Source organism: Mus musculus, chromosome 7, assembly GCF_000001635.26.
Source record: "Mus musculus strain C57BL/6J chromosome 7, GRCm38.p6 C57BL/6J".
Taxonomy (NCBI): Eukaryota; Metazoa; Chordata; class Mammalia; order Rodentia; family Muridae; genus Mus; species Mus musculus.
Genome location: NC_000073.6, coordinates 82479771 through 82502566, shown reverse-complemented (window position 1 = coordinate 82502566; position 22796 = coordinate 82479771). Strand labels below are relative to the sequence as shown.

The window sequence follows — 22796 nt, the reverse complement described above, 5'->3', positions numbered from 1 at the left end:
TCTGAGAGAGCCAGGATTCAGAGGCAGGAGACAGGGGATTGCTAAATCAGAGTGTGTGTGGGGGGGGTATGTTGTCATGACAGTCTACTAAAAGGTGAGTGCATATTTGGGTAAGAAGGTTGGAAATAATCTTTATTTGTGCAAATGATATGTGAATACATAGTATTAAAATTATTTTAAGAATCATATATTATAAATGAACCTAAGGCCACTTCCCAAAACACATGTCTCCTCTGCAATGGTGACTGTGGTTTCCCTCTCTGACATACTCTCCAGTAATGCACACACACACACACACACACACACACACACACACACACACAGACAACTCACAGAACTGGTTTGTTGGCTGGGAAGACAGCTCAGTTGGTAGAGTGCTTGCCATGTATGGACCCGAGTCTGAAATCCAGTGACTGAATTTAAAGCAAAACTGGGGCTACTGGCACACACTTGTGATTCCAGCCCCCCCACCCCCGAGACAAGACAGGAGAATCTCAAGATTCACAGGACAGTCAGCCTAGCCTAATCAATGAGTCCTGGGTTGCAATGAGAGACTGTCTTCAAAACACAAAGACAGTTCCTAAGGAGTAATGGCTGACATGGACTTCTGGCTGCCACAAGCCTGAGCACACATGTGGACCCACCAAGCACACATGAGCACACACGTGTACCCACACACTAAGAAATCCACAGTTTCCGAGTGTGCATGATCTGGTTCAGAGAAGCAACAGGATCTCTTCAAGTTCTAGTCATGCCGATACTGTAACCAATATCTTGGAATACTAATCTTTGTAGGTCGCTTCTCCAGGCAATCCCATACTTACCCATATTATACCTATACTGATTAAAGGAGATTACAGGTATTCTTAGCAATTAAAAGGAGGAAATACAGAGTCCATGTGTATGAGAGAGAATCACACAGAAACCCTGCAAGGGAAACATAGAAATCACTCTATAATAACAGACCAAAGAGCTAAGTATATTTCCTTCTGGATCCCACACAGAACTCAGAGAAGCCTATGGAAGCCAGGCAGATGGCAGACACCAGGAGCAGCACGAACAGCAGCAGATGCCTGTTCCTTTAATGCAACGTGAGGGTGGCAACTGGAGAAGGTGTGGGCTACGGCAAACCAGAGAGTGATGTCAACCTCCTTGGCATAGAGCAGGCCAGCTACTTGTCGAATCGCGTCCATTTTTACAGCAGAAAAAAAAAAACCACAACAAGTAATATTTTTATATTTTAAAAAGTCTCTTCAGCACTGATCACTGTAGATTCGTTTCTGTTCCTGCTGCTGTGATGAAACGTGGGCAAAGGTGACTTAAGGGAGGAAGGGTTTGCTTTGACTCACACTTCCAGAGTGCCACCTGTCTGTCATAGCTGTCACAGTGGGCAAGACATGGAGGCTGCAGCTTCACGAAGCTTGCTCGCATCACATTCGCAGCCAGGAAGCAGAGGGGTGAAGGAATGCGCCTGTCTGCTCAGCTCACTCCCCAATGCACACAGTCCAGGACCCCAGGCAAGGAACACCTTGGGTGGGTAGGTCAGTCCTCCTACCTCAGTTAACATAATCAATGCAACCTCACATAGGCCAGCCCAGGAGCCCACCACCAAGTGATTCTGTCAATTAGCACTAACCAATCACACACTAGTTAAAAGCCTTGCCTGGTCACACTGCAGGCTGAAGTTGGACCCGAGGGATTCAGATGAGCTCACAGATTTAGTCAAAGTGCCCCATGTCTCTCTGGTAGCAAGTACAACCAATGTCTCAATAGAGCATTCCTTGTCAATTTAATATGTTAAACACATATTAAATAAAAACACATAAAAAATAGTTGGTTTTATTTTTAAGGTTTCAGGGGTCTTTTGTGATGCTTAATATGGAAAAGCTCTAAAACCATCCCAGAGGAAAGCCTCTGGATGTGTTTGTGAAGGAGTGTCTAGTCTGGGTTGACCCATCTGGATGTCAGCCTCTCTGGGTCCTGACTCTCTCTCTACTTCCTGACTGCAGAGGTGGCCAGCTACAACATGCTCCCACCACCATGGTTTGGCCACCATGATAGGCTAGACCCTTCATCTGTGAGCCAAAGCAAAGCCTTCCTTCTCCCCTCCCTTACATTCCTCTGTGTCCGGGATTTTGTTGTTATAGCAACCAGAAGAGTAATGAGCATCATTTTCCTTCATAAAGGTATAATTGACTGTCAAGGTAATTTTCATTCTTCTACTATATTCTGAATGATTTTTCTGGAAATGGAGGGAAGACTCTCACTGAATGATCTTTCTTTTTTTTTTTTTCATTCCTTGTTCATTTTCTTCTATATCTACACTTCGTTCCTTTGTACAAGGAAAGATGGCTCAACTCTACCTAGAGAGAGAAGCAGGCTCAGGGCTCAGGAAGAAACAGTTTGAGCAGATGCTAGTGCAGAGATTGTCATCACCTGTGACCCTGATTTTGAATCAGCGGCTGCAGTACAACACACTGGCAGGGCTGAGGATGGGAGGGACAGCTCCTGTCAAAGGAAGTCAAAGAATAGCCCTCTGTCCTCTCCTTTTCTTCCCCAGGATGGCATGCTTAGCTAATCCCCATCTCCACCAACCTCCATATGGACTTAAACTGAGCATGGCACGTGGGGGTGATGAATATGAAGTTATCTCCCCCTGGAAGAATGAAAATTAATTCTTAATTCTTAGAGACTCTACTTGAGAGAGGGGAACAGTTTTTGGGAATGGCCTGTTCAGATGGAAACCCAGGAAGACCCACTGTGTTTCCCTTGCTATGCCTAAACAGGATGCTCCGAAGACGGTCCATCTACCTTGAAGATGAAATCAGCCATCAGGGGTCCCGCAATCTTGAAGGTTTGTCTGTCCGCACCCTTCTGAAACTCAATCGTCGTGTTTTCTACAGTGAAAACCCCAGGACTGTTGAAGCTGTGCTCTCCTCTGCTTCCTTGAAGTGTTTTGGACTCAATAACTGAAAATTTGAAAATAAAATGTAAATATGGGAACTACCCTAAAGACATTTGATTTAAAACGATACAATGGCTAAGTGCAGCATCACTAGGTACAAATACAACAGATATAGTGCTGTCTCCTCACCTGATGGACACTGATTGATATTGGCAGAGCAGACATGTGAGGCTTTGCAGTGCTAACAAGAGCTTTTGCTCCAAATCTACTTAAGTTCTCAGAACCATTTCCAATACAGAATAAAGAGGAATATTTTCTTAGTTTATGCTTTTTCATGATGTACCTAATATCACAGACTGAGTGAAGCTAAGTCTTTTATTACCCATTCAGAAGAAAGAATCTCAATTTTGATTTAAAATTTTATTTTTTTTTAAGTAGGTATAAATTCACAGAAATTAGCACAGAGACGCCCTATGCAGTCTTCTCTTATCTTGTCCATGGGCTGTGAATCTACGGCACCAGAGCCAACCGGGAATTGATGCTAAGATGTGTATTTTATTAAAGCAACTGTTGCTTTGCCACGATGCCGAAGAATAACTTTCCACATTTCCCAGGACCTCAGCAAGGAGTGTGTGGGAATCTAGAGAGTGGTCTGGAGCAAAGGAAAACCAGTTGCCAAGACATTCATCCACTAAGTCACAGGGTAGAGTTTATTTCCATTGGTTTGATTTGGGTACCTGGAAGAGCTACAGAAGCGAATGCTTTAGTTCTGAGTTCCCATGAGTCCTCTGTGGCATCTAAAGCAGGTAGCTGGTGGGAGACCCCAAGCATCTATGATCATCCCACCACTATTAAGGAAGTGAATATGCATCTGTGTTCTATTGTCTACTGCCCAAGTAGTTTCTCCCCTCCTGCCTTCTTAGTGAGGAGAGAGAAGTGAGCAAGTAGGACCAGTAGCCTCTCACAGTGGAAAGTGCCATTATGACCCAATGCCTTCTTCTATACCCATATCTTTGTAACCTGTTTATAATTATACACTTGCATGCAGGAGTCCATGAAATTAGAGAACATCAGCTCCCTTGGAACTGGAGTTACAGGTGAGTGAGAGATGCAGTGAGGGTGCTAAACTGAATTCAGGCCTTCTGAAAGAATACCTGTGGACCCATCTCTCCAGCCCCTGAAAGGGCAACTTTAAATATTTTAATGTGTACTTAAGAAAAAAAGGTGGCTTTAAAGATAATGAATGCTGTGGCTGTCTCTGACAAAAGAATTTACACTGTCGCTCCTTTGGAAAGAGGCAAACCCAGGTGAACGAGAGATTTGTTTAGAACAGAGTTTCTCATCCTGTGTGTTGCAACCCCTTTGGGGGTCAAATGATCTTTTCACGAGGTTCACCTAAAACCACCAAAAACCTCAGATATTTACATTATGATTCATAACAGTATAAAAAACTTCATAACACAATTACAGTTATAAAATAGCAATGAAAAAATGTCATGGTTGGGGGTCACCACAATATGGGGGACTGTATCAAAAGGTGGCAGCATTAGGAAGATTGAGACCCACTGTTTTGACTGTGGAGGTTAGGAAAACATTCTTAGGTGGCTGTGCATGAGAACTTACAGCTAGCCCTTACACTAAATGTGTGCCCACAGCAAATGCATGTCGGTTAGCTGCTGGTACCTGCTCGGCATTGCTTTCCTTGGGCTATTATGTATAGTGCCATAGGTCTAGTCGAGCTCAGAAGACAGAACATGGAAGAAAATTGTATCTTGGCAGTTGGTGGAGGTTCTAGCCTATGACAAATTGCCCTTTTAGGTTATGGTTATTAGAACTTTATGGTTATTAATAATTTTATTATTATTAGAGTTTACTAATACTTTGAATTTTAAAGATTTTTTAAGGTGTGTGTCCACTACGTGAATACAGTTCTCACAGTGGCAAGAGGAGGGCAGTGGATATATGTATGCCCTGGAGCTGGACTTACATGTAGACGTGAGCCACCATGTGGGTGATCGGAACCAAACTTCCCGTGCAAAAGCAGTCAGTACTCTTGAACACTGAGCCATCTTTCCAGGATTTTACTATTTTTTAAAATTACATTTACTTATTTGTGTGTGTGTGTGTGCCACCACATTAGTGGTAGCTCTTTTGTCCTATCACATAGCTCTGGGGGATTGAACTCAGGTAGCCAGACCTGGCAGCAAGTGCCTTCAGCTGCCGAGTCACCTCACCAGCTGAGCCAAACTTAGTTAAAGCCATAGTTTTGCTATAATTACATTTGCTATAATTACAAAAACAATTACACTGCTTTTGCAGGGACTTTCTTATTGCTTCCATTTGGGGAGGAACGCATGACTGGAAAATCTAGGGCTGTGTGTTCCCTATAGTAATGTGGCTAGGATTAGAACATATTAGAAATTCAGGATCTAAAGAGCTCTAGGCAGATTGTGAGATGGACATTCTATAATTAAATTCCGTCCCACAACAAAGGGACTTGAAACTAATAGCACCAAGCATTCTCAGTTTTCAATCCTGCAGCCACTTGGAAGGTTACAGTTAATATGGACCTTTAAAGCGTGATTTAATAGTGAAAAATAAGCTTGATTTCAGAAATAAAGCTTTTTATAAAAAATGGTTACATAAAACAAGAAAACAAAACCCCTTCTATACTGTAAAATTCAGACATGTAAACTAAATCCTTTGCAAGGCAGCCAGTAGAGAAGGGTGGTTTTTCAGAAAGGCTTCCAGAGCCGCCTGTGGGGCTGTTCAGAGAGGAAAAACTCCAAGCAATAGATCTGTCACTTGGAGAAGTGGGGGAACTTCTGAACTCTGAACTCCAGAAGAGTGCCAGTTTCCAACCCAAAGCCAGGCTTCATCCACCAGCACACGCTCGTGAAAGTGAGGCTTCCCCAGGGCACTGCCTGTACTTATTCTGTTTACTGCTTGTGTGTTCTGTTTTTATAACTTAAAAAGTCCCTTAAATCTGGACATGGTGGCTGACACTGGCAAACCCAGGCCTCAGGACACTGAGGCAGGAAGTTTAGCACAAGTTCAAAGCCAGTCTCAGGTACATGATGAGTTCCAGGACCACAGAGCAAGACCTTATCTCAAAACAACACTACAGCCTTCCAAAACTGAACTTGGGGAACCACCTTCAGTTTCGTTAGGGCAACACATTAAACCAATTGTTCTGGGCCAGTCTGGGCTATGTGAGACTGTCTCAAAATAATCCCTCAAACCATGCATTTTACATAAATAAATAATAAACAATTGTTAATTTCTAGCTAACATGTAGAGCCCACCCAGTTTCTTTCTTTATGGTCTGTTTGCCAGGAAATAATCCATCTATTTTTCATCTCTGTAGCTGTCTTTGTCTAGGTATTTCAGGTAACATGGGGCTTTTTGTAGCTGGCATCTTTCACTGGGTCAATATTTTCAAGGATCATCCACAATGTAGCACCCATCAGAATTCCTTCCCTTTTTTTTTGTTTTTGTTTTTTTGTTTTTTTTTTTTGTTTGTTTGTTTTTTTGTTTTTCGAAACAGGGTTTCTCTGTGTAGCCCTGGCTGTCCTGGAACTCACTTTGTAGACCAGGCTGGCCTTGAACTCAGAAATCTGCCTGCCTCTGCCTCCTGAGTGCTGGGATTAAAGGCATGCGTCAATAGTATCCCACATGTCCTGATTATGTTATTGTTAGTTTAACTATTGATAGATATCGCTGCTATTTTCATTTGAAGGCTAGCGGGAATAATGGATAAAGGATATGTATATATATTTATATAAATTTATATAAATATACTTATATATTTATATAAATAAAGGATATTTAGCATTTTCCCTATTTGTTATTTATTGATGTAACTATATATGAAGTAAGGAGATTCTTTTGAGACAGAGTCTCACATAACCCAACTGTCCTGGAACCTGCAGCAAAGGCAAGGCTGGCTTGAACACCCAACCTTCCTGACTCCATCTCCTAAGTGCTTAGGGATTACAGGCATGCACCACCATGCCTGATGCTTTTATGATCTTTAGTTCAAATGATATCTCACAATTTTATACTGAGATGAGTCATGGAATTTAATGAGAATGATTTTTGCTAGTTTCTAGATGTTACATTTGAATTTACAAGGAGGAAAAACTGACCCCACAGAGTACTAAAGATTTTCAAACCATTTAGAAAACAGAGTTCTAAAACATTTTGATACTGCATTTCAAAGAAAGTCTTGTGTCACTAAAGCAAATCATAAGGGATAGAGAATTTCTCCCCCTCCAGAGTTAAGTATGGTGTGGTGGCTCAGGCAGTAAACTGCCTGTCACATAAGCATAAGGACCTGAGTTGGACCCCATAAAAAAATTAAAAAACAAAACAGATGCAGCAGCAAGTGCCTGCAATCCCAGCACTGACAAGGCACAGAGGCAGATCTGTGGGGCTTGCTGGGCAGCCAGGCAGCCATCTGATGATCTTCAGGTTTAGTGAGGGATCTTGTCTCAAGGAGTAAGGTGCAGAGTGATTAAGGAAGATACCTGATATCCACCTTTGGATTCAACATGCACTTCCACTCCTGTGCACATGTGTGCATGCACACACACAAACACACACACATGCACACATACACGTACAAACACATATACACACATACAAATATGCACATGTGCACACATACATATACATATACATATACATATACATATACATATACATATACATATACATATACATACATTACACATACATATATATACACACATACAAAAATACCCATATATACACATCACACACACATATGCACACATACAAACATACACATATGCCCACATACAAACATGCACATATGCCCATATATATATATATATATATATATATATATATATATACACACACACATATGCACACATATACACATACTCACATATATGCATATAGTCACACATACACACACATACAAACACACCCACACACAAATATACACATATGCATATACACACATATACACAAACATACAAACATATACATACACATTCATACACACACACATGTGCACACCCACACACCCACCCACACATTATCAAAAATGTGAGACACTTCTGGCCCTGAGAAATTCTTATGGTTTTAAAAAAGAAATCTATAGTGGTGGCCTAGAAAAAACTCAACTGCAGAGTATTTGACTCAGCCACCTTAACTGTGTGTGGTTTCTTGGTAGTGTCTATTGTTCTGGATGTGCAGAGCTAACCAAATTCAACCAATCAGGGTAGAGAGAGGGCTCAGTGGTTAAGAGAACGTACTGCTCTTGCTAAGGACCTGAGTTCCATTCCCAGAAGCCCTGTTGGGCAGCTCACAACTGCCTGCAAGTCCTGCTCCAGGGGCTTGGATGCCGCTCCCCCCCCTAGGAACTCATGCACACACCCCCTCACATGCACAGAATGTAAAATAATAAAAATAAGCCTCTAAACCCCGTAAGCTTTTTCAAACTCACAGCCCAGTCTGACTGAGACCTACTGTCTTCTGTATACAACTAAGGAAGTATGCCTGAGGCTACAAGGGTACCTTGGCACAGAGCAAGAAAACCAGGACACCTCCAGCTTCTGTAGACCCTAAGCAACAACTCCAAGGTAATGTCATCTGACATTGGCAAAGAAACAACTCCCTTGCTCTTTGATAGATACTCTCTGTAGCCCACAAAACCTTCACTAGCTCTCACTGACACCTGGGCTGGAAGCCATAATATATCAGCAGCAAAACTTATCCTTCCAGGTCAAAGGTCAATATTTCATTTGTTTTTTCTTTTAGTCCCAAACTTCTGAAGATTCTTTAATCCTTGTACAGATATTTGACATACAATTTGATTTTCTCTTTAATGAGGACATTAAACTCAAATTGGTATCCTTTTCACCCTAAACTAGGGGAGCAGAACAATTTATAGTTCATAATTCATGAATTCATAATTCATGTATGCTCACGCACGTGTGCCCACCTGGACTCACACACACACACACACATTAAAGAAGAAGAGTTGGGGGTGAGGGAGAACATCTGGGAGGGACTGAATGTATAAAAGAGAGGGAGGGATGAAGTGATAAAATTCCATTTCAATTAAAAACAGTTCCTACAGCATACTGTATATTCCTGGACTCTGAGTATGGTGGACAGAAATCCCTACCATGAACTAGTAAAGGGGATTTTCATTTGTTTGTCTGACGTTGCTGTCAGGGAATTGTGTAACATGCTAAGGTGAAATTCTACTTACAGATCAGGGCAGGTCCTTTCACCGTAATCCTCACACTTCGACTTCCCAAGGGAACGGCAATCACATTTTCTTCCTCTAGAAAAGAACGCAAGACAAACGTAATGAAAGCTGGAGCGCTGAAGAAAGACGGAGGCATGTGAGCACGCGGGTTAAAACCTCAGCAGTTGCTCTTAGAAACAACCAGGTGAGCAGTGGTTCTGCTTCTGGGTGGATGCCTGCGAGACCGGGGAGCAGGGACTCACACGGGCATTTACACATCCACACTCTCAGCAGCACTGTCACGGTAGCCAGCAAGTGGCACCCACACAACCGCACCTATGCTGTCCCTGCAGGTAAGGCATTCTGACACAAGCTCTCATGGACCGACCAGGGGGAAACTGTACCAAGTGAAATCAACTGTAGAAGGACACAGAGCCAAGTTCACACAAACACAAAGTCGGACCATTACCACTCGGGTGTTGGGAGAAGAGGGAAATCAAGAGGTTTTGCTAAGTGGGTAGAGAACTTGTGTTGTAAACGTAATAGGACGTTCTAGAGATAGGTAATGATGATGGCTTCCCTGAACCTCACGCTTAAAAATGACTAAAACAGTGGTGATGGTGGCTTTGAGGAATGGTTCAATCATAGGAAAAGGATTGTCTTGCAAGTATGAGGACCTAGGTTCAATCCTCAACACTCACATAAAAATACCAGGTATGGCATGGTAGGACATGCTCATAATCCCAGAGCTGGGGAGGCAGGAACGGGAGGCTGCCTGGGGCTCAGTGGTTAGGTAGTATAACCTAATTGGTGAGCTCTAGATCAACGAGAGCCTGCCTCAAAAGAGGTATATGGCACTTGAAGTTATCTCTGGTCTCTACATGCCTATGCACACATGCACATGTAGCCATATATATATATATATATATATATATATATATATATATATATATGTGTATGCATATATATTACTTATGATATAATCTCATAATATTATACTAGAAATGTTTTTCAGTATTGTGTGTAAGTCACAGCAATACATACAACACTCTATTTCATGCATATGCTACACTATATTATGTATGAATGGGAAGACAAAGAGTGTACCCATAAGAGTGTGAGGCAGAGGACTGTGTGGCTGCTCACGAGTGAGTAACAGCAAGGCCCTTCAGTCCCACTGTCCTTCAGATGTGAAGGGGAGCTCCCACTGAGCCACTGGTGACAGTCATCTCAGAGAGAGACCGAAAGCTAGGGAGTAGAGAATGTGATTCATACATTCTGAGTTTTCTGTAATAAAATGTGCTTTTAAAATAATACACAGTATGATATTCACTTTTGCTTAAACTTGACATTTAAATTGGGAAGACTAAAGCTGAAATAACTGTTAATAGCAAAAAAAAAAAAAAAAGTGAGGGTGAAAGACTTTTGCTATGAAGGTTTTTGAAAACCCATAAGCAAACAGCTCTGTTCCAGACGACAGAAAGAATGTCGGCTTTCAGGGATGCGTTCAGGATCAACGTAACTCTGAAACCCTCACTAAAAAGAGGCAACCCGGAAAACAGATGCCTATGAGCCCATTTGATAAAGGTTATAGATAAAAACACTGAATAATAGAAAACAAATTGGTTCTGAACTCTCTCAAAAGAACAAAAGAAATGATGTTCTCAAGTGAATGGTTGATTCAGGACTGGGAGATTTATGTATTAATTGGGAAACCAGAGGTTCAAAGGCTTGGTTTTAATCATACCTATAGATAAAAAGCATTTTCTAAAATTCAGCATACGGTGCTTATTCCAGTCTTATTAACACCGGGAATAGAAGAATCATCCTTAATTTGATAAAGAGCATTCGAGGCCATGGGCAGGCTCAATGATGAGCCACTAAAATTGTTCCTGTTGGGACAAAGCAAACATCATCATCACCATAATTTTCCCTGTAGGTTCTTGACCATGGAATTTGAAAATAATAGCACATGCAAATATATTCTGGGGAAAAAAACTTTAAATATTGCAGTTATAAAAGGAAAAATTATGTCCAAGGGGTATTTTGACAGTACACAAAATGCTTTAGAATTTTGTTATCTAATTATATATTTAAATATATTTATGTATTTTAATGCTATTTGACATGTATTATGCAAATATAGCACATATTATGTTAATTGCTGGCATTAAGCATTGGTATAAGTACACACAAACCTAACATAAGCTAACCCAGTAGCAGTGAGCCTGCTGGCCATCAAGCTGTGCCTGAAGACACCACTACCCACTACAGAAAAAGAGGCTTTTTAGAAGACCAATTACAGTTTGAATCTGAAAATAAACGCTATGCCATCACAGCACAGCAATGTCTTTTGGAGAACCCAAGGAAGCTCTTATAGGCAAGCTCTGGAGTTGGGTTGAAAGGAATTGGAGTTAACAAGAAGGGTTCCCAGGTAGGCAATAACATTGACAATCTGAACATTAGGAAGAATGACAATTACAGTAAAGTTAGTCATGCAAAATACACTGAAAGCAGCAAGGCGAAATAATGCTGGAAAAATCCAGTTCCCACACGTAGAGGATGCTGGGAAGCAGTTTACGGTTCTAACATTGGCAAACAGAGAAAAGGGCAACGCACGTGTTGGGCCTTTCCATATAAACCACCAGGCAGGGGAGCCAGATGCCTGATTGGAAGTGGGTGCCTTTCTCACAGGAAGTATGTGGGCTCCTAAGTGAGAGTAGGTGGGATATGACAAGACAGATGATGCTCACAGCGACCTTCCTGGCATGATTCAGTAGGAACTACAGGCGTGAGCTCTAAGGTACTCTTTCTGGTAGACCTGAGCATAGATCTTCAGATGGAGTCGCCTGTTTCACACAAATTGGATACAAAACAAAGGAAGCACAGGCTATTTGGAGACAGGGTTGAAAAGCAATGTGAAGAACCGAGAGCAGACAATAAGTGACGAGTTTCTTCAACAGGCAACTGTCAAGAGGAAAGGAGAACAGAGCGAGTGCTTACTCCTTACAAGGTTGCAAAGAAGCCAGACAGTGTAATGCACACCTTTTAATCCCAGCACTAGGGGACGAAGAGGCAAGTGGATCTCTGTGAGCTCAAGGCCAGTCTGGTCTACAGAGCAAGGTCCAGGACAGGCAGGCCAACATAGTGAGATCCTGTCTCAAAAAACAAAAACAAAACAAAAAAAGGTTCCAAAGAGACTGAAGGAAACTCCTGGCCTTGTTTGACAAGTAATTTGAAGAAATAAAACAACAACAAAGCAAACAAACAACAAGTAAGGATTTATGAAAGCAATTGCGATTATGAGTAAAAATTGTAGCCATCAGCATTTCTAAAACTCTGGAAATTAACCCAGGGCTTCCAAAAGTCTGGGCAGTAATTGCTCTAAGAGAACATGGGGTAAGAAAGGACAGACAATAGGATATCAACTTGTTTACTTCTATCTTCCTGTTTTCAACCCCCATAGTAACCTTAGAAAAAACCTCATAGCCCTAGTGGAGGCCACCAACTTGCCAGACTCTGCAGGAGTGGAAATGGGCTTGGAGCACCCAAAAGTCCAATTCCCAGTGGGCATTACTTGGCTTGTGTGGTTGTTTCCTGGAAGAGCCCACTCACTAAGCTGCCTGAATCTGACCCTGAGCTTGCCCAGGGAAAACAGCCTCCTCATGGGAGTTTAACCAAAACAATCAGAAGTCTTTGTTTAATGTCAAGGCTACATGAGGTCTTCAGCAACTATCAAAAACCTTCCATGGAAGAGCTGGGAAACCACGTGCAGAGCACTCCTGGGAGTTGGTGGTGGTATGTATGTATGGCTGTGTGCTTACGGAGAAAGACCGACAAAGACCTTGAGCTCTCGTCTCTTTATGCTGAAGTAGAGTGTGTTGGTGAGAACAAAACTGCCAGCTACCTGGTTGCCTGTTGGAAATATATCCCAACACACACACACACACATACACCACAGGCATATACACTCAAACACACATATACCCATACATACATGCACACACTCACACACACACCAAACACACATATATTCACACATGTGCACATACACATACACACACTAACACATACATACACAAATACATGCACACACTCACATACAAGCACAAATATGTACACATGTACACACAATTTCAACGTATATCACAATAGAGAAAATAATCAGACACATCTAGAACATTGAAGATTTTGTAAGACAACTCAAATGAACTCTTCAATACCATAGAAAATGTTTTCTACATAAAAAGAATAAGAGATTTTAAAAACTAAATACAGTGAAGGAAAAGACTGGTCTATGAGTCAAAATGTGATGTGTGCAGCTTAGGGTCTGTAGGTACATCTAAATGGATAATAAATAATAATAAATAAATGGATAATAAGTGGATAAATGAGGCATCAGTGCAAACACAGCATAAATATTGAACCCAGGTACAAGATCTATAGGAACTAAGCATATTAGTTAGAAAAGTCTACTTGTACTGAAAAATTAAGAAAATCAACACATTAAAACTCGGCAAATACCTTCTTAGAATTGGGAACAAAACACCCATGGAAAGAGGTACAGAGACAAAGTTTGGAGTTGAGACGAAAGGATGGACCATCCAGAGACTGCCCCACCTGCGGATCCATCCCATAATCAGCCACCAAACCCAGACACTATTGCATACGCCAGCAAGATTTTGCTGAAAGGACCCTGATATAGCTGTCCCTTGTGAGGCTATGCCAGTGCCTGGCAAACACAGAAGTGGATGCTCACAATCAGCTATTGGATAGAACACAGGGCCCCCAGTGGAGGAGAAAGTACCCAAGGAGCTAATGGGGTCTGCAACCCTATAGGTGGAACAATAATATGAACTAACCAGTACCTCCCAGAGCTCGTGTCTCTAGCTGCATATGTAGCAGAAGATGGCCTAGTCGGCCATCATTGGGAAGAGAGGCCCCTTGGTCTTGCAAACTTTATATGCCCTAGTACAGGGGAACACCAGGGCCAAGAAGTGGGAATGGGTGGGTAGGGGAGCGGGGGTGGGGAGGGTATAGGGGATTTGGGATAGGATTTGAAATGTAAATGAAGAAAATACCTAACAAAAATTGGGAAAAAAAACTTGGCAAATAAAAGCAAGGTATGATTATTTTTTTCCTATTCGTGTGTGTGTGTGTGTATGTGTGTGTGTGTGATATGTGTGAATGTGTATACTCATCTCTGCAGGTATAGGGACACACCCATGTGTGCATGTGCACATGGAGAGTCAAGGTTGTTATCTGGAATCTTCCTAGGTGACTCTTCTTTGAGGCAGGGTCTCTCAATCCAGCCCAAAGCTTGCTAGCTAGTTTGCTCCAGGGATCCCCTTTCCGGCCCTATGATGATGAAATTATAGATGAGTGACCATACCAACTTGATACTGACAAGAGGTTTGGGGATCCAAGACCTAGTCTTTTTGATTGCAGGCAGGGCAAACACTTATGTGTTGAGCCATCTCCCCAGCCCAAGAAAAATTGTTATATCACCTGATTGTGTGTGCCCTTCTTGGAAGTACTTGTTATATGGAAATCTCACAATATATCATGCAAATGTTGAACACACATACATAGTAACCCCTGGGATATAGGCAACTATCAACAGTATTTATACTGTTACAGAACAGACCTGGTTAGAATTTGTGGATGAAAACATGCCAACTTTATAATGTAAATTATTGAAAATATACTACATACTCAACCACTTCACCTCTGCCAAGAAGGGCCCACCAATGTGATAACTGCTTAGTTGCTTAGACTATGATTGATCACATTGCCTGCTGCTCATTTTGGTTTTCTTTGCCAGGATAATCTGGACTTTTTATAACAAGCATATAGCAAATCATATGTAATAAAAAGATTTTTTTCATTTCTTTTTAAATTTTTTTAATTAATTTATTTTTTACATTCTTTATTCCATTCCCTGCCCCTCCATCCACCCTCCGGGTACTCCACATCCCACACCTCCTCCCCACGCCCCTTTCTCCACGTGGATGCCCTCACCCCCAACCCTACCTAACCTCTAAACTCCCTGGGGCCTCCAGTCTCTTGAGGGTTAGGTGCATCATCTCTGAATAAATACAGACCCGGAAGTCCTCTACTGTATGTGTGTTGGGGGCCTCATAACAGTTGGTGTATGCTGTCTGTTTGGTGGTCCAGTGTTTGAGAGATCTCAGGGGTCCAGATTAGTTGAGACTGCTGGTCCTCCTACAGGATCACCCTTCTCCTCAGCTTCTTTTCACCTTTCCCTAATTCAACAATAGGGATCAGCTGCTTCTGTCTATTGGTTGGGTGCAAATATCTGCCTCTGACTCTTTCAGCTGCTTGTTGGGTCTTTCTGAGGTCATTCATGATAGGTCCCTTTTCGTGAGTGCTCCATAGCCTCAGTAATAGTGTCAGGCCTTGGGACCTCCCCTTGAGCTGGATCCCACTTTGGGCCTTATAGCTGGACCTTCTTTTCCTCAGGCTTCTCTCCATTTCCATCCCTATAATTCTTTCAGACAGGAACAATTATGGGTCAGAAATGTGACTTTGGGATGGCAACCCCCTCCCTCATTTGATGCCCTGTCTTCCTGCTGGAGGTGGGCTCTATAAGTTCCCTCTCCCTACTGTTAGGCATTTTATCTAAGGTCCCTCCCTTTGATTCCTGAGAGTCTCTTACCTCCCAGGTCTCTGGTGCATTCTCCTATTTCCCAACCTCCTATTTCCTGAAGTTGCCTGTTTTCATTCTTTCTGCAGGCCCTCAAAGCAATCACAGTGGGGAGGGAGGGAGAGACCTGGGAGGGAAAGTGAATGGGAAGGGAGAGGGGGGAAGAGAGGAGCCTTATCTGGTATTGGGTGGAATAAAAACATTTTTAAAATGTATTTTTTGAACATGCAAAACTTTCCTTGAATTAATAAAGAGCTATCTGAGCAGATCAATTGGACTGAACAATATCACTACAAATGTAGACTGTATATCTTTAAGAAGTGTGTGTGTGTGTGTGTGTGTGTGTGTGTTCCCCACTGCCACAGTTTCATGTGAAACCACAAAGGCCAGAGTCCCTGACACTGTATCTTTGGCAGAGTAAAGCAGAACCCAGGCCTCCCATTGTATTCCTCTTAGAGTGGGTTGCAAAGCCAACAGGAGAGGTTTGGAACTGGGGTCATCTATAAGGAGGCTCTTCTGTAGAGCTTAATGTCTTCAGATTCTGGGGAAGGTAATTTACAGTCTGCAATCCAAGTGCTTCTTCTGCACCAGAATCCTTTGTTTCAGCCACCGATTTGTCTCAGTCTCTGATACATTCAAGCACACAGACACATGGATTAAGGGAACAGAAAAATCAGAATTAAACTCACACTGCCACAGCTGCCTGGGTTTTCCTGTTTGTTTATTTGTTTGTTTAACAAAAATATACATTGGTAAAAAGCATCTTCAAGAAATGGTTCTGGGAAAACTGGATGACGACATGTACCTTCTCATACCACATATGCATACACACACACACACACACACACACACACACACACACACACACCATCCCATCCTAGGTATGGATCACTAGGAAACCTGCTGCAGCTGATTCCTGCTCACCCCCAGGGACCCTGCCCCATCAGTGCAGGTCGGAACCAGAGTGCCTGCTTATCTGGCAGCCCAAGTGCTGCTGAGTATGCTGTACCATATGACCCCACAGGACCTATAGCAAGAACAAAGTCAAGGTCATACTGAGCAGAAGGGGAGGCCTGACACAATCACAAATGCTTTTCAGCAGTGGGCCTTCACTGACTTGTCTGAGTGTCACAGTCTAACTCTGAGGGGTGACCAAGTGTGACCCCTGTGAGGTGGAAGCATTGAGGTGATGGGCAGAAGCCTGAGGTATTCCTGGAGCACCTGGAGGACAGCGTTGAGGTGCCTTCCGGTGGGGATGCAAGGAGATTGTTGATGGGTTTCAGAAAAGGCTTTGCAAGCCGAGGAGCAGGCTGTAGCAGAGGTTCTGAGCCGTGGGATGACGGATGATGAAAAAGTAGAGACAGCCTATGTAAACAATCTCTCAAACACTTGGCAGCAGAGGTCGGCAAGGATTTGGGCAGGAATAGAGACCGGTGTGTTTAAGAGAATTTTCTTGATGTAGTTGTAAAAGAAATAAATGATGAAAACACGTTCCGTCTATTTTAAACCTCAAATTATGTGCTCATATATTTTGATATGCACATATGTACCTTTAGACATGAATATACACACACATATTAAAAATTAGACTTTAAAGACGGGAGAGACCTGATCACACAAAGCCCTGATGGGAAAGGGAGGGAAGATAAAGGAGAGGGGCTGATGGGCGGAGTGAGGTCTCTGAGGAAGCAGAGGGGCTGGAGTCCAGAGCCCAGATGGAGGGATTAATTAGCTTTGGAAGGCAAGGCAGCCTTGTGCCTGTGCAGCAGGAGGGGGAGGAGAGGGCGCAGCTGCAGGGTGCGGCCTCTTCTGGTCCTTTCTGTTTTTATTGGGATTTTTTTCAATACTTTTTGGAACCTAGAACATAATCCCTTTTTACTTATTTTATTTACTTATATCTTCTTTTCAGTACTGTAAATTGAACCGAGGGTCTTCTGCATTTGGGGAAAGCATTCTTGCCTACCACTGAGCTATAGCCCCAGTTCCTTTCTTAGTTCTCACTAAGATATGAGAGCTGGCTTTGAACTCATGCTGTATCCAGGACTAGCTTAGAACTTGCAATCCTCCTGCCTTAGCCTCCTAAATACCACAGATTATTGGGCCATGTCATCAGGTCTAGCTCCCCAACTGGGTTTTTATGCTTATGCCATACATAAAGTGCAGTTCTTCACATAGGCTTGCATATGCTAGCTTTCTGTCTCTGCCGGGAATACCTGTAGGCAGAAAAGCTGTGTTTTGGCTCATGGATTTGGAGGTTCCAGCTGATGCTGCTTTTGAATCTGTGGGGAGGTATGTCAGAGGGTTGGATACACAGTGGAATAAGACTTCTCACTCCTGGCAGCTGGGAAGTAGAAAGTGAGAGAAGATCCCAGGGCCTCAGTAATCCTTTCAGTAGCAGGACCCAGTATGAAGCATGGTGGTATGTCCCTGTAATCTCAGCACTGGAGAATCTAAGGCAGGGTGACTGATAACAGTTTGAGACCAGCCTAGGCTACACAGTGAGATCCTGTCTCAAGAAAGGAAGACAAAAGGAAAAAAAGCAAGACTGAAGACCTCACACCTAACCTCTTCCCACTAGGCCCCACTTCCTAAAGAGGCCACTATCTCCCAGAGGCTGGTGACTAAGCCAGGTGTACCCTAGGGGTGGGGGGAGTTGAGATTCAAACCCTAATACTAAGGTTTGGTAGACTGCTGGTCAGACAGACAGATGTGGTGGCTCTTGATTCACAAATTTTATACCACTGATAGAAAGTATTTGTTTTTGCTCCAAATGCTGTTCCTCTGGTATAAGTCTTGTTTCCCCTGGTTTATTTGTCCTTCCTATAAGAATGGGTAACTTCTAGGCCTTCTGGCAAACTCTCCCTGGGTCTGGAGCTCGTCTAGAGTTGTGGATCAGGTGGGGTAAGGACTAGAATAAGAGCAGGCTCAGAGAGGCCTCTGGGAACCTCCCACTGTGGGTACACAGATGAAGGTGCATGCTTTTTTAAGGTACCCTCAGATCTCACACATTCCACTGTGGCAGAATCCACGACCTGTGGCTGCAGTGTGTCCCACCGATCAGAGGCTTCTTCTGTGTTCCACACCATCCCATTGATGGCAAGAGGCCCACATCTGGGAACACTCAGATTTGGAGGTGGTGATGGCAGCCAATGGTTCCTGCGGGACACTGATAGTTTTGGAATTCTTCCCAAACCTTCTCATTGAAAATTTGTCCTGTGATATCCTTGATCCTGCCAATGGCAGCACCATCTTCCAAGGCCTTTCTTCTCACTCATTAGGTGGAATAACTATCATTTTTACTCTACAACAGAGAGGAGCAATGTCAAATAGAGGTTTAAGATCCCAGACTCTGAGCCTGGCAATATGGACTGGATCAGCGCTTGGTCTAAAAGTAGCCTGTGGCCCAGGGAAGTTCCTTGCCTTCTCTACATCAAGCTTGCCTGCGAAATGATACTGAGAACATTTGCTCTGAGAAGCTGCCTTCAGGGCTTAGTGAGCAATATTTGCAAAAGGCTCATCAAAGAACGTGTGTGTGTGTGTGTGTGTGTGTGTGTGTGTGTGCTTGTAAACGAGTGGCTACAAACTCAATCATTCTCTGTGGTGACTGGAAATCAAACATGGTGGCACTAGAGGTTAGGAGGAGGCTGAGCACGATGCTAAGTAACTTGAGGTAAACTGCCATTTTGTACTAGTGGAAAGCCATCTCTGAAATGAGGAACACTGTACTTGTTCATGTTTCAGTGACTTGCCCAGGGTCATGAGCTCCTAAGCCAGACATCCAAGGTCTGAACCAAAAATCTCCACACTTAGCTCTCCTTCTGAGAGCCTGGCTTATCTTGTACCTCAGTGGGTTCACCATATATGTTCTCCATGGCACCACTATTCTATTTACAATCACCACACCAGATGACTGAGTTTGAAGCCACTGGCTTACACGCACACACACACACACACACACACACACACACACACACACACTGTTCAAACCCAGCTGTTCCTTATTATTATTATATTTCAATCTCTAGTTTCATGTAATGAATCATGGCTTTGCTAAGTCACAAGATACCTAGGAAATAGACCTCGGTGTGATGGTGCACACATACTATCTCAGCATTATGGAGGTAGAGGCAATAGGGTCAGCAGTGTCAGTCATTCTTAGCTACGTGAGACCTCATTTCAAATAAAAAGGTGTCTAGGAAAATGTTGTTCTCACAATAGTAAGGATTCAACAAGCATCAACTGCAGACCCACCCAGGAACTGTAATCTATATCAAAATACTTATTTTTACTAGTAAGTCCAAGTAGAAGTTTGCCAACGTTTATATTTTTAATATTTTGTTTTTGTAATATATATTTCATGATAACACAAGGAAAATGTATTCCAGGGACCCTGATATCAACAACAACTCCACTTTCCTCTGTGTGTGTGTGTGTGTGTGTCTGCATGTGTTTATTTGTATGCGTTTTTGTATGTTTTGTGTGTCTGTGTGATCTTTTTTGTTGGTTGGAGTTGTTTTTTGTTAAATGCTCTTTTGTTCAGATACTTTCATGTTACTTTTCTTTACCCCTTGTGCTGGTTGGTTTTGTCAGCTTGATAGAAACCTAGACATATCTTGGAAGAGGGAATCTTAATTGAGAAAATGCCTCTACAAGGTTGGCTATAGGAGAATCTATAGGGCATTTTCCTTCTAAATGATTAATGAGGGCCCAGCTCACTTTGTGTGGTGCCATCGCTGAGCAGATGGTCCTGTGTTGTTTAAGAAAGCAGGCCCAGCAAGCCATGAGGATCAGGCCAGTACAAAGCATCCATCCATGGCCTTTGTACAAGCTCCTGCTCCAGGTTCCTGCCCTCCCGTCCCTCAGCAGTGGAGTGTGATTTGAGCATTGTACGATGAAATAAACACTTTCCTCTATGAGTTGCCACAAGTAATGGTGTTTTATCCCAGCAATGGAAACCCTGAGTTACCCCTCATCTATACTCTCTTCCTATTATTTAAATACACACACATATCCATACAGTTTGCACACACATGTATGCATCATTCAACAGAATATATGAGTTTATTTTCTTGAAGAAAAGGGTCTGCACAGAAACTAGTGTTCACAATAGACCCCAAACCACAAACAATATGCTTGCCTCTGCATAGAACTAACAGGCATGAAAGTGTTTGTTATCAGGAAGACCATGGTGGCTGGTTACTCCTCTGACATAACTGCAACCATTTGGCATGACTTAGACTAAAGGAAGCACCGTCTGTCACATCATGACAAGCAGAGGCTGACAGCTTTCTAAAACTACAGTAATAAAATCTGTTTGAGCTCAGCTGTCACTCCATGGTGCAGTGGCTGGCAGTGCAGAGTCAGGGTGTCATCACCCAGACTCAAAAGCCGCAGGAGGTGTCCAGGCTGAATTCCACAAATGGAGGTAGGTTAGATGAAAGAAGCCAAGGAGCTAAAGCAGGAAAAGGAATAGCAAGAAGCAGAGAGCATCAAAGCGGGTAGGAATACAGCAAGGATCTGATCTGATGAGAGCAACATGCTACAAGCTGGAAATGGATTCCTCTCTCTACCATGCCTAGAGGAGCACATCCTCACCCCGCCCACACCCTGAGCCATAAGGCTACATCATGGAAGTCAAGCACTGCTAAGTGCCTGGCCTCTGTGTGCTCTGAACCTGGAGACATTCATTTACTGGCTTACAATGCCTTTACCTCAAAAGATGGAGGCAACCAGTAGTGTGTGTAGTCAGATACGCGATGCTGCTTAGCCCCACGCTCACTGTTCAATGGAGAATACCAGGAAGGAGGTCCGATACACAATCTCAGCTAGAAAAGTTCTGCTCAGATGGTCCATAAAAGTCTATGGTGCCTCTTCCTTTCTGCCTGAATGTGGCATCTAAGAAATTAAGAGTCTGGCAAAAGCTACTTCGTCAATTGTCTTGACTGAGGCTGAAAAGTGTAAGTGTTGCCCAGAGTATGTATAAAAATCGCCTGGGAAATCTAATGGTATACCCGATCCCCTGATCCACAGATCCTTTGACCCCTCCCCCACCAGGAAATTGTAGGGCAGAGCTCAGGATTCTAAGGTGGGACAAACTGTCTAGGTGATCTTGATTTGAATGCTGGATTAGAAACCATTAAGCTGGGTTCCACCAAGGAGAAATAGGGGCATGTTGGTTGAGGCAGCCTTACCAAACTCTGTTTCTGTTTCTGTTCTAGCCCATCGCTCTACATCTTGGGTACATTTCACCTCATGCTTTCTTAGCTGTCTTTTCAGGATACTTTGGGAGGGTGTCTGAGCACACAGACCTGAAGCCAAACCATTCTAGCTACTCATGAGCTGTAAAACCTAAATCAAAGTACTCCATTTTCTTAAGATTATTTCTCCATTTGTCAAATGGGGAGGCAAGAAAGTATGTACCTGATAGGAGTAAGTCAGATCAGTCAGAGAAAAAAATTGTGCCCAGCACAAAATAAACATGCATTCAGTGGGAGGATAAAGTAGCAGCAGCAGCAGCAGCAGTGCCCTGACAACTATTAACACTAATTAGACTCAGAATTTACATCTGGGTGGTGGATGTCATGTCTCCTGGGTGACACTGGAAGCTGTTGTGGGTTTTCACTTTATTCAGTGTTCCTACAAATTGCTGCTGTGGAGTTGTTGGACCAAGTGGGCTCTTCAGGTCAAGACGACACCATTTCACAGAGAACATACCATGTGCCAGGGGCTGAACTAAGTGTGAAGCGGCCTGACACACCAAAACAGGAGCTCAGTATATTAATAAAAAGGTACTGGCAGTGACATGTAGAGTACAAAAGTAACCAAGGAGATTTCAGGACAAAAAAAAAAAGGTAACCACACCAACTCGTTTTTGTGAGGCATATAACCTTCCCTGGGCTCTTGAAATCTTTTCAGGAAAAATTTGGAAACCTATTTCATATAAGATTCTAAGTCTCATTTTTCCAACCCCTATTCAATCCCAAAGTTTATTTTTA

The 22796-nt window shown here is 42.9% G+C and overlaps 1 protein-coding gene across 4 annotated transcripts in view; it reads right to left on the bottom strand.

Moving 5' to 3' along the window:
• The window catches only part of Adamtsl3 (ADAMTS-like 3), a 279052-nt gene that overhangs the window by 111884 nt on the left and 144372 nt on the right, over positions 1 to 22796 (bottom strand). For all 4 annotated transcript variants that reach the window (XR_378247.3, XM_006507893.3, XM_006507894.3 and 1 more), the window contains exons 8-9: positions 9156 to 9230; positions 2812 to 2969 (exon numbers count right to left, since the gene is read on the bottom strand). Coding sequence is in view for 3 of the 4 variants with exons in the window: in XM_006507893.3 (XP_006507956.1) it covers positions 2812 to 2969; positions 9156 to 9230 (233 nt within the window). In the remaining variant the exon portion in view is untranslated. The remainder of the gene's footprint in view (positions 1 to 2811; positions 2970 to 9155; positions 9231 to 22796) is intronic.